Source organism: Vombatus ursinus, unplaced genomic scaffold (genome assembly GCF_900497805.2).
Source record: "Vombatus ursinus unplaced genomic scaffold, bare-nosed wombat genome assembly UNPS02014826.1, whole genome shotgun sequence".
NCBI lineage: Eukaryota > Metazoa > Chordata > Mammalia > Diprotodontia > Vombatidae > Vombatus > Vombatus ursinus.
Window position 1 is genome coordinate 9715886 of NW_020954604.1, and position 10574 is coordinate 9726459.

General features: G+C 50.7%; 1 protein-coding gene across 1 annotated transcript in view; it reads right to left on the reverse strand.

The window, feature by feature from the left end:
* Positions 1 to 6: 6 nt before the first annotated feature.
* The window catches only part of TMEM63B (transmembrane protein 63B), a 40593-nt gene continuing 30025 nt past the window's right edge, over positions 7 to 10574 (reverse strand). Inside the window, 13 exon segments of the mRNA XM_027838305.1 lie at positions 7 to 682; positions 1398 to 1469; positions 1711 to 1826; positions 2242 to 2409; positions 4132 to 4237; positions 5026 to 5188; positions 6875 to 6940; positions 7192 to 7278; positions 7787 to 7893; positions 8601 to 8754; positions 8963 to 9100; positions 9412 to 9545; positions 10184 to 10422. Of these exon segments, the coding sequence (XP_027694106.1) occupies positions 413 to 682; positions 1398 to 1469; positions 1711 to 1826; positions 2242 to 2409; positions 4132 to 4237; positions 5026 to 5188; positions 6875 to 6940; positions 7192 to 7278; positions 7787 to 7893; positions 8601 to 8754; positions 8963 to 9100; positions 9412 to 9545; positions 10184 to 10422 (1820 nt within the window). The 3' untranslated portion in view covers positions 7 to 412.

The window sequence follows — 10574 nt, forward strand, 5'->3', positions numbered from 1 at the left end:
AAGGAGTGTAGGTCCCATTGTCCACCCTGACCCCCGCCAGATCTCCAGTCTGTGGCCCCTCATGGCTCTCATCAACCCCATTCTGGCCATTGCCCTGGGTGGGGGGGGAAGGGCCTCTGGTTTGGGGAAACCTCCCCTTTGCCCTCCCCCTTCACTCTGCCCCGGGGCCAGCTCGGGGCCGATTCTCCTCATTGGGCAGGGGAGGAGGGCTTTCAGGGGAGAGGCTGGCCTCCAAGGAGGGAGGCAGTGGGCAACATCCCCAGGGTTGAAATACCTTAATTAAAGCAGAGTGGGGGAAGGAAGAGGCTTTAAATCTAATAAATTATTAGCGTTTTTAGTGTCCGTGGGGGGCAGGGTTGGGGAGGAAGGGTTAGGAGCAGGGGCCGAGCCACCAGGGCCTCCCCCACCCCCCTTACTGGTGGATTTCATTCTCTATGAGGCTCTCCACATAGGACTGGAAGTCTGTGTCTGAGAGCTCCTCCTGGGTTATCAGAGTCTCCTCATCGTGCTCTAAGGATAATGGAGGCTCCTCCTTCATACTTCTGGAATTCACAGAGGCCCCAGAAATTCCAGAGACCCCAGAGACTTCAGAGGTCCTAGAGCCCCCAGACACGCCAGAACCACCAGAGTCCCCAGAATCCCTGTCCTCTTCTGAGTCCTGCAGCACCTGAGCAATGTACTTCTGTGAGGGGGAAAAAGAGAGAGAGGAGAAGGAGATGGAGAGGGAGAGGGGGAGGGGGAGGAGAGAGGAAGGGAGGGAGAGGGAGAGAGGGAGAGAGTGTATATGAGTATGTATAGAGGCGAGGGAGGACGATGCACCAAGATCAGGGAGAAGCAATCTTGTGAAGGCTGGGAGAGACCTTCAAGACCATCTAATCCAGCTACTTTATAGAGGAGGAAACCGAGACCTGGATGGGGAGTGACTTGCCTATGGTCACACAGGTACTAAGCAGCAGGGTCAGGATTTGAAACCAGGTCCTCTGACTCAAATCAAGACAACAAACATTTAATAAACATTGACTACATGCCAGGCACTGTGTTAAGTGCTGGAAATAAAAATAAAAAGCAAAAGCAAAGCCAGGCCCTGCCCTCAAGGAGCTCACACTCTTGCTAGTACACCACAGTACCTTGGATAACTCCTGTCACTTGTACACCTTTTTAAGGTTCCCAAAGGGTTTCCCTCAAAATCTTTGTGGTCCTTCATGACAGAGGGCTGGCAGCATCCTTCCTCCCTTGACTTGTGGAGGGAGGAATATGGAAAACTGCCATGAATCTCATATTTCCAATATGACATTGATTTTCTCTCCTTGTGGGAAATCATGGAATACTGGGTGTCTGGTGGGGGACAGGAGGAACTGGGAAGACCGCCACGGGGGGAGGAAAGAAGGGATACTCACTGCAGATTTGACAGTGGGGCGACTACCATTGATTCTCGAGTCAGTGGCATCCCCTGTTTCGGTGTGATCGATCTGGGGGGGAAAGTGAAGGGTCAATCACGAACAGTGTGGAGGAACCACTGACCTCCAGAACTTCTTGGTCTCTGCTGGATCCTCTCTTCTGTTCCCCAACCTGGGGGTCCCAGTTGCTTAATCCAACAATGCCCAGGGAATCTTCATTACCACCTGGCTTCACAAGCCACCCCAAAATTCTTCAGAGGCTTAGCTTGTAGTTCCTAAGACGGACTTACCCTGATATCCTCCCCCATCTCACCTTGTAGTTGTGGGCACTGAAATATTTGAAATATCCGAAGCAGAGGTGACAGAGAGAGATGACAATGGTGATGATCAGGACCACAAACGTAAACATAGAAGTGGGGGCCAAGAACCCTGTGAGATTTGGAGAAATGAATAGGGTTGGGGTGGGGAGGGATGTGTATCTGCCTCTGCCACAGCTCTTTCTTCTTTCCTAGTATTTCTCCATCCCTTTGCTCCTTCCTGTGTCCCTTAATCTCTTCCTACAGTGTTTTCCCCACCTTCTCAATCCTATCCCATCTTCTCCTCCCATTGTCCAACTCTCCTCCAACTCTATTCCAGGTCAGGAAAAGCTGCATAAATTGAGTAGTGGCATATTTCAGCCTCCCACAGGGCCCTGGGCTTTTTCCTCTTCCCTTCCCAACTGGCCTGGACAGGTCCAGGGGCTTTACTTAGTTTCCCAACTTTAATGTCCAAAGACCTCTCCCCACCTCCAACTGAGGAGTTGTTCCCACCCTGGTCACCCCATCTCTCCCCAGGCGTCCCTCACCAGCACGCAAAATAGAGAAGAAGAGGAGCCAGAAGAGACAGAGGATGGGCGCCGCCACCACCTGGGTCACAGCCCCAGCATGGATCTTCTTGTCCAGCTTGGCCGGCAGGTATGCATAGTATAGGTTGTATCTGTCCACCAGGTGCTTCAGCAGCATGTACATGAGCCCTGGGGGGACAGTTAGGCCAGTGCCCTGACCTCTGACTTCTAAACAACCCTCCCTCCCTCCCCCATTACGAGCCATAGCCCAATAGGGCAGCAACCTACCACTGACCCACTGGGGCAAAGCTTACACAGTAATGATTTACAGCTATTTGGAATTACTCAATTTCTGTCTCCTTCCCTCCCATCTCTGAAATTCTACCATGTGGTCCATTCCTTTAGAGCAGGGGCTTTTAGCTTGGGGTCTGTCAACTTTTTGTTGTTGTTGCTGAAATATTTTGAAAACTGTATTTTGATATAATTGGTTTTCTCTATAATCTTACATTTTTTAATTTATGCATTTAAAAACGTAATTCTGAGAAAGGGTCCATAGGCGTCATTAGATTATCAAAGGGGTCTATAACACAAAAAAAAGTTAAGAAGCATGGATTTGGAGATTGAGCCATTTCTTTAAAATGTAAATGACTCCTGGGTAGTCAGTCAGCACCTTAACTGGATTAGTCTTTCACATTTTAGCATGAATTAACTTTTATGATCAGTCTCCTTCCTTGGGGTTAGGAGTTCTAAGTGAAGGGATAAGAAGGGAGAAAAATGATAACTTTTGAGGACAATGCCAAGAGAGAAGGGAGATTCCAGAGAAGGGTCTGGGGTAGATCAAAGAGAAGGGTGGCTGCGGCAGGCCAAAAGGGTAGGCCAACCAAGACAAACTATCATTTTGTAGCTGGCTTTGCCCACGGGCCCCTGGGAATGGAATTAAGTTGTAATCTGTATTGTTAAGGTATTTGGATAACAGCTCAAGGAAACTAAGGTTTGGGTAACAGCAGGTAGGAGAGGAACCAATTATGGGCTAACTCTACCTCACCAATGCCTGGCTGTTCAGAGCAGGGAGGTCTGTGCAAGGTAGGCGAGGTGTGAAAATCACATGCCCTTTGTATTAGTTTCTTTCCTATGATACTACGGGGACTTATCACAAAAAATATCTTTGTACTCTGAGGAGTGTTTTGCCATTAAAAGTATATGCATTTATCCAAAGGATTATTAGAGTTATCATTAGTGATTCCCCATGAATGTTGCCTCTGAGGTGACTGCTTACCTTGTCCATCTCTAGTGCTGGCTAGCCCAGCCTATCTACAGCACAGACATCTCAGGGACAGTTTCAGCTTCAATATTGTGACTCACCTTCCCTTCAGTGCTCTGTCCCTCAGTGCTCTCCCCACTAACCCAAAGGTTCTTCTTCTGAAAGAAACTCTTTCAGAAACTCTGAAAACTCTTTTCAATGTGCATGCATGAGTGAGTGCGTGCATGTGTGTGTGTGTGTGCATACACACACGTACACGCATGGACGTGTGTGCACACAAGTGCATCTGTGTATGTCCAAATGTATTTGTGGATGTGCCTAAGTACTCTGGTGAGCGAGTATCTCAGAATCTGCCTGTAATTTTTTCACACTGCCCTCCCACCTCCCCTCCTTTTCTGCCTAGAGCCTGCAAAGGGCAGACCTGGGTTGGGGTGTTCTCTCCCCCAACCCACAGGCCAGGTCCCAGACTGAGGCAGAGACCGGGCGGGAGGATCCAGGGGCTCTGTCCTCCCAGCCCAGGGCTCTGTCCACTCGGGGCAAGGCCTGACCTAACCCTTATAGCCCAGCATAATGCTTCCCAGGTTGGGGAGTGGCCCTGGCTAGGGAAGTCCCCCTCAGCAGGGCCCAAGTCCCGGCGCGGCGCTGCCTACCGAAGGGTACGATGATGGGGCAGGTGATGCTGTAGGTCATGACCACCGTGAAGACGCACATCATCCAGGCATAGGCCGCGCCAAACTGGAACTCGTAGGCCTGGTGCTGGGGGGGAGATGGGGCAGGGGGTGGGGGAGTGGGTGGCTCAGAGACTTCTGGGGACCCAAGAGACAGGGAAACAGGACAGGGATGGACAGGGTATGGATAGCTGGGAGGCCAGGGTCATGGAAGAAAAGCAGGGGAGATGATGGACATAGGATGAGGAAAGATGTATGGAGCAGGGAAAAAGTGAAGGAGGGTAAATATGGAAGGGAAGTATGTAGGGGGCAGGGGAAGAAGTGATGGAGGTGAGAGAAGATGTTACAGACAAGGGAAGAGGTAAGAGGGAGTGAAGGAACAAGAATGGTAAGGGAAAAGGAAAGGGTGCTGGAAGATGAAGGAGAATGGAGGGCAGGAGAAGGAATTAAGGCAAGTGAGAGAGGATGTAGGGGAAGGGAGGATAGGTGATAAGGAGATGGAAAGATAGGAAGAATGGAAAGACAGGGAGAGTACAAGACAGAGGGAAAAGGGGCGGAGGGGACAGAGGAGCTAGAGATGTGTGTATCGTGGGTGGTTGTGTGAAGAGGTCAGAGGACAAAAGCATGAGAAGGAAAGACAGGCTACCTAGGTTCATCTCCTTAGAAAAAGAATGGAGTGTCCCCTTGCGGGGTAAGAGCAGATGGCTGCCAGTCCTGTTCCCTTTCCCCACTCCCAACCCTGTCTGTTTCTGTCCTTCCCAAAGCCCTCCCTTAGGCCCCTCCTCTCCCCTTGACATCTTTCCCCACTGCTCTGCTCTCCCACCAGGTGCCCAGGACTAGGGCCTGAGGTGTGTATGGGGGAGGCCCTCACCATACCCGCTTGACGTTGCGCCTTTCAGCGGCGGAGTGAGCGAGGAAGAGGCGGATCATGTATAAGAGCAGCCCTGGGATTCGCAGCAGGTCCATGGCATTGCCGATGAAAGCCGAGGCAATGACGTAGTTGACAAAGAAGGCGCCGTTGTCCGGCAGGAACACACACCTGTGGGCACCATCGGTGCTCCACTACCATGCCCAGTGGTGAAGGGCACTACGAGGCTCAGTCCCCAATCCACATACTTGTTGGCCCTTCCTATCCCAGCCATCAGGAGCACTCTCAATACCCCCCCTCATCTGCTCTACCCTCCTGCTTTGTACTTCTTCCCCCAGGGTACCACCCTGCCCTCTGTGTACTCTACACCACATGGGGCCCTTTCCATCCTGAGGAGGTGAGGTGTGTAGTCCTACTGATCTGATTAATGGCTGCTCATTTAGCTCCAAAGAAACACTAACAAAGCAAGTGTAAACATACTACGTAGAGTAACCACCACAGTGGGGTGCCCCAGAGACCCCAGAGCTTAGGTTCTCCCACATCCTAGAGTATGTCTCAGAAAGGACATCACCAGACTATGTCTCATGCACACTCCAACCACAGAGACCCTCAATGTCCCAAAAGATGATCCCAAAGCATGTCACCATTCACTCCATCATAAAAACCACTAGTGTACCCCTAGACACCCCAGAAAGTATGTCCCATAGAGATACGATATGTTTCCACAAACAATATACACACAGGGACCTCCATGGAAGGTGCTGCACAGACATCCCAAAATAGGTTCCACTGAGCACATTCCAACAAGCATCCTGCCCACTGAGAGCACCAGGGAACGTGGACAATGCACACACCACGGTGTGTGATCTAGACAGTATAACCAAGGCATGTGTGCACAGACACAACAGACTGGGCCTCAGAGATTCCTAGTGTGTGTTTCCCACAGATAGTCCACACCATAGACAGTACAGGGACAATGTTTCCAGGGAGGGTCCTCAGACACTCCTGAAGCAGGCGTTCCTACAGACACAGCTCAGTGTGAGTTTCAATCTCTCATGACAAGATCACTACAGTGTAGGTCCCTAGACACCTAGAGGGTGTACCCTCAGAGAGACCACCAGAATGTTTCCACACTCGCACACCAGAGCACGTTCCTAGACATCCTACCTACAGAAACCACCTGAGTGTGTACTGTCAGACATATCCCTACATGCGCTGTAGTTTGGCCCTCCTATGTTCTCCTACCTTTTACTTTTTTTCTATCCCCAGTGCTTAACAAATGTTTATTGAGTATCTCACCCGCAGAGACCTCTAGGGATGTGCTCCCACACACAATACCAGAACATGAGCTCCTAGAGTATTAACTAGCCCAGAAACCTACCCAGTGCCTGGACTCTCAAGAAAGTGTGTCCCTACAGACACCTCAATGTGGGTCTCAGATTTCCAGAGCATGCCTCCCCCCTCCACCTCAAGATAACCTATCCATAGAGATCACTAGAATACATGTTCCTATAGTCACCCCAGAGCTTGTGAATGGAGATACCCTCAGAATGTGTATCTGTTTGGGGGCAATCTCAGCATTCCCACTGCCAGCAGCCACCCATCCACGCCCTTCTCCAGCACCATTCCTAGCCATCGAAAAGTAGACTAAGAGTCTATCTCCATAGATACACCAGCCATAAAGACCCCCAGAAGGTGTGTCCCTGGACATCTCCAATGAGTAGCAGAGCCTGCCCCCTTGCTGCTGCCACTCTCCTATCCCCATAGGAGGCCACAATTGTTCTGTTGTCCCCTCCACCTTCCTTGTCACCTAGATATCCCTCCCCATCACTCCTGTGTGCCCCCCAGGTCACTCACTCAAACCGAATAGCCCCTTCAGCCAAGAACTTCTTGTCGAAGAGCCAGCGGAAAAAAAAGTCCAAGCTGCAGGGAGGACAAGGGGAAGGGTGCTGGTGAGGGGCAGCCCGAGCCTTTTCCCCATTCCTTTCCTTCACAACTCCCAGAGATCAGCCTCCCTGTCTTCCCTTCCTTTTTGGGGAAGTGCCACCCTAGGGAGGCAAGAGATCCAGGGGGCAGGTGTCTGGCTTCCCTTTGTCCTCTCTTCAGGGAGAAGTGGGAAGGAGGAAGTGGAAAGAAGAAACTCCCCCCGACCCTCACTGTTCCCCATGTCCTACCTGGTCAGGCCCAGAGAAGGCAGCAGCAGTACCATGAAGATCAGGAAGGTGTAGCATTTGTGCATGGTTGTTCTGTTTTCTCCAGAGCTGGGGTGGGACAGGAGAGTCATCACCTTGGCCATCATCATTGTCAGTCTGGGACAGCAGTACCCCTGCTCCTCACCCACCTCTCCATTCCTTTCTTTCCCTTCTCTTCAAAGGACTGGAGACTTAGATTTAGGGGGGGACCTTTCCTTCTCAGTACCCGCCTCCTCCTTCAAGCCCTTCCTGATGCCCTAGTTCTTCTCTCTTTCCTCAAAGCATCTTACATTTATTTATCTCTGTATCCACCTCCATCCTTCACCCCTACCAGGAGAATGTAAATTTCCAGAGGATAGAGATTTATTTTCTTTGCTTTTTATCTCAGCAACTTCACTCATGGTCAGTAAAATGAAGGAAGTGAAAGAAAGGAGGGAAATGATTTGCTTAAGTTGTCCCAGAGAAGTGGAACATCTGGAATCTGAAGCCAGGGAGGGCTCCTCAACTGAGCCACCATGGCTTTCCCTCCAGGGGAGCACAAGGTAGGAGGAGATGGAGCTCAGCCTGGGTATCTCACCGTGTCCAGTGACTCTCTAGGAAGGTAGAGTAGTAGACGATGGTGGGCAGCAGGGCTGAGAAGCACCACAGCAGCAAAGTGGGGAAGAACTGGGTGATGATAGGGTTCTGTGGAAAGGACAAGGGAAAGAGGTGAGGCCACTGTAAGGCCTGGATCCATGCCATCCTGACCAGCTCCACTGTCTCTATCCAACTTTCTCCTGCCTCCTGTTAATCAAATGGCTACTCCGGGTGGGAAGCTTTTGGGACTCTTATGCAAGATCCTAGGAGATCCTGTGCTAGTTTGAGCAAGGTGTCTGTGGAATACTGAAGATGGGAAAGGATCTTAGAGGCTGCTTCATCCAGAATGTGGTCTTAAGAAAAGTGATTTGCTCCAAGTCACACAGCTAAATAGTGGCAGAGCTGAGATGAAAATCTAGATCAGCCGATTCCCCAGCCCAGTGTGTGTATGTAAGTAGCTCCCAGGAGAATATCCCTCAGGATTGGTGGGAGGGGAATAATGAACAAGAGCACTTGGGGGCAGACGGCAAAAAGAATGGAGTTGAGCATGGAGTATTTCATTGCACAAGGGTCTGGTGAGGCTAATACTCCAATAATCACGTGGTGGTAGGGCTGAGGTGTTTTGAGGTAGGAAGCGGGGAGTAAAGGGTTTAGAGCCTGTTTAGTTAGACTTTGAAAGCATCTTATAGATCATTTAATGCAACCCTCTCATTTTAAAGATGAAGAATCCAGGGCCAGATTTTGTATGGGGAGCTAATGTTGTGTGCTAGCTCCCCTGTGTGCTGAAGACTGATGTTGAGGGAAGGGAACCTCACATTGAGGAATTCCACAGGCTTGGTGACGTTGAACTTGTCCATCGTGGTGATGATGATGGCAGGAGTGGTGAGGAAGAACAGGAGGATGAAGAGCACCACGTTGATAATCAGGCATCGAAACCACCAGGTGAAGCCGCGGATGGAGAGATTCTCCCTGCACATACATGTGTGCAGTGGACATGGAGTGAATAACGTCATCTCCAAGTCCACTCTTCCCTCTCCGCAGTTAGTCCTCTCAGCTTTCTTGTCCCACATTCGATTGTAGGGGGTCTCCATATATCCTCTCCTCATCACCCTCTTAGCCTCCCCTGACCCTGCCTCTTTAGCAATCCCCCTATAAGCACCCAACCCTCTCCTCTCACCAGTAGATGTTCTGAGGGTCAGGGGCAAAAGAGACTGTCCAGTTGGAGATGTTCAGGGAATCACTGCAGGACGAGTTTCGGGGCTCCCCTTGACATGTACAGCCTTGCCAATTACATGCATTAAAGTCCTTTAGGATACTGTGGAGGGGGAAAGGTGGATAGAACACATGATTTAGGAATAGGAAGCGATGACGCTGGAGAAGAGGGCACTGGTCTCTGAAAGAAAAGGAGAAAGGGCTACAGGTGGTGGAGAAGATAATGACACTGGGGGAGATAAGACAGAGCTGGAGCAGCACTGAAAGAGAGGCCCTCGGAATGTATGATATGTACATGGGATGGTATTTTTAGAAGATACAGCTGGGAGTCAGAAATTCTGGCAAGGTGGTGGAGTGAGGGACTGGTGGTGGGTTTAGGGAAGTTGGAGGGGCAGGCTGTGTCCCCAGGCTTACAGGGCGGCGATGCTCTCATTGTGGAAGGTCACAAAGGCCATGCCCAGTGGCTTCTGGTTTACTTTCTCCTGCTCCTGCTTATATTCTTCTTTCAGCTTCTGCTCCAACTGCGTGTAGTACTGGATGGCCTCCACCTGTGGGAGGGCGAGGGAAGTAAGGTGTTCCTAGAAAGCAGCAGCTCAGGGTTTTGTGGAGAACAGGCATATATCAGAAAAAGACAGGCATTATTGGTGCCAGGTGGAGGAAGAGATGAGAGGGACTGTGGGGCAAAAGAAGGGCCTCTTTTCATAGAAAACAGCCCTTTGAGATAGGCACTGCAAGTATCATTACTCCTACTTAGCAGGTAAGGCAACTGAGGTTCAGAGATGTCAAGCAGCTTGCCTAAGGCCACCCAGTTAATAAGTGGCAGAACCAAGACTTGAACCCACGTCTTATGATGCCAATATTCTTTCAGTTATACAACGAACTCTCTCGTCCCTCTCCTATGTTGAGTCTTTTGGTGGCTGCAGGGAGGGGAAGGTTACTGGAGCACACAGAGGTGGTTATGTCTGTGTTCTTCTGTTGGTATGTGTGTGTGTGTGTGCGCACGTGTGTGTGTTTTGTGCAGGACTGCCCATGTTCCCAGCTCATTTCACAGGTGCTTTGGCATTTCTGTAAAGCCAGGTTTTCACCAGGGAGCCCAGGCCTCTGTACATGTATCTGTGGAGGGCCTCTAGCCTATCTCCTGGTTTCCCTGGCTCCCTTCCTCTCCCCCCTGCCTGCCCCTGCCTACCTCTTCACAGCCTCGAACAGCACAGCAGCAGAGGTGCCCACAAGGCTTGGGGTTGATCATAGTGGGGACGTTCTCTCTGGCCCGCAGGTTGCTGAAGTATATTCTCCCTCGCTCTGCCTCCTTCCTGTGGGACCCAAGGGACAAGAGTACCCATCAATAGTGTGGCAGGGTGGGGGCGGCACCCTGCCTTTTCATTCTGCTAATACTTCCTATCCCTGAGGGTCCTTTGTCCAGGCTATGTGTAGGGGAGCTCAGTTGGCTCTGAAGGCCTTTGGACCCCTTGTGAAGTCCTCCTCCCTACTTACCTGCCTCTGGACAGGATTATACAGAAAGACAGAGAAGGGGAACAGTCCTCTAAGAAAGGAGATTATCACAGGCTTCTTGGTGTATC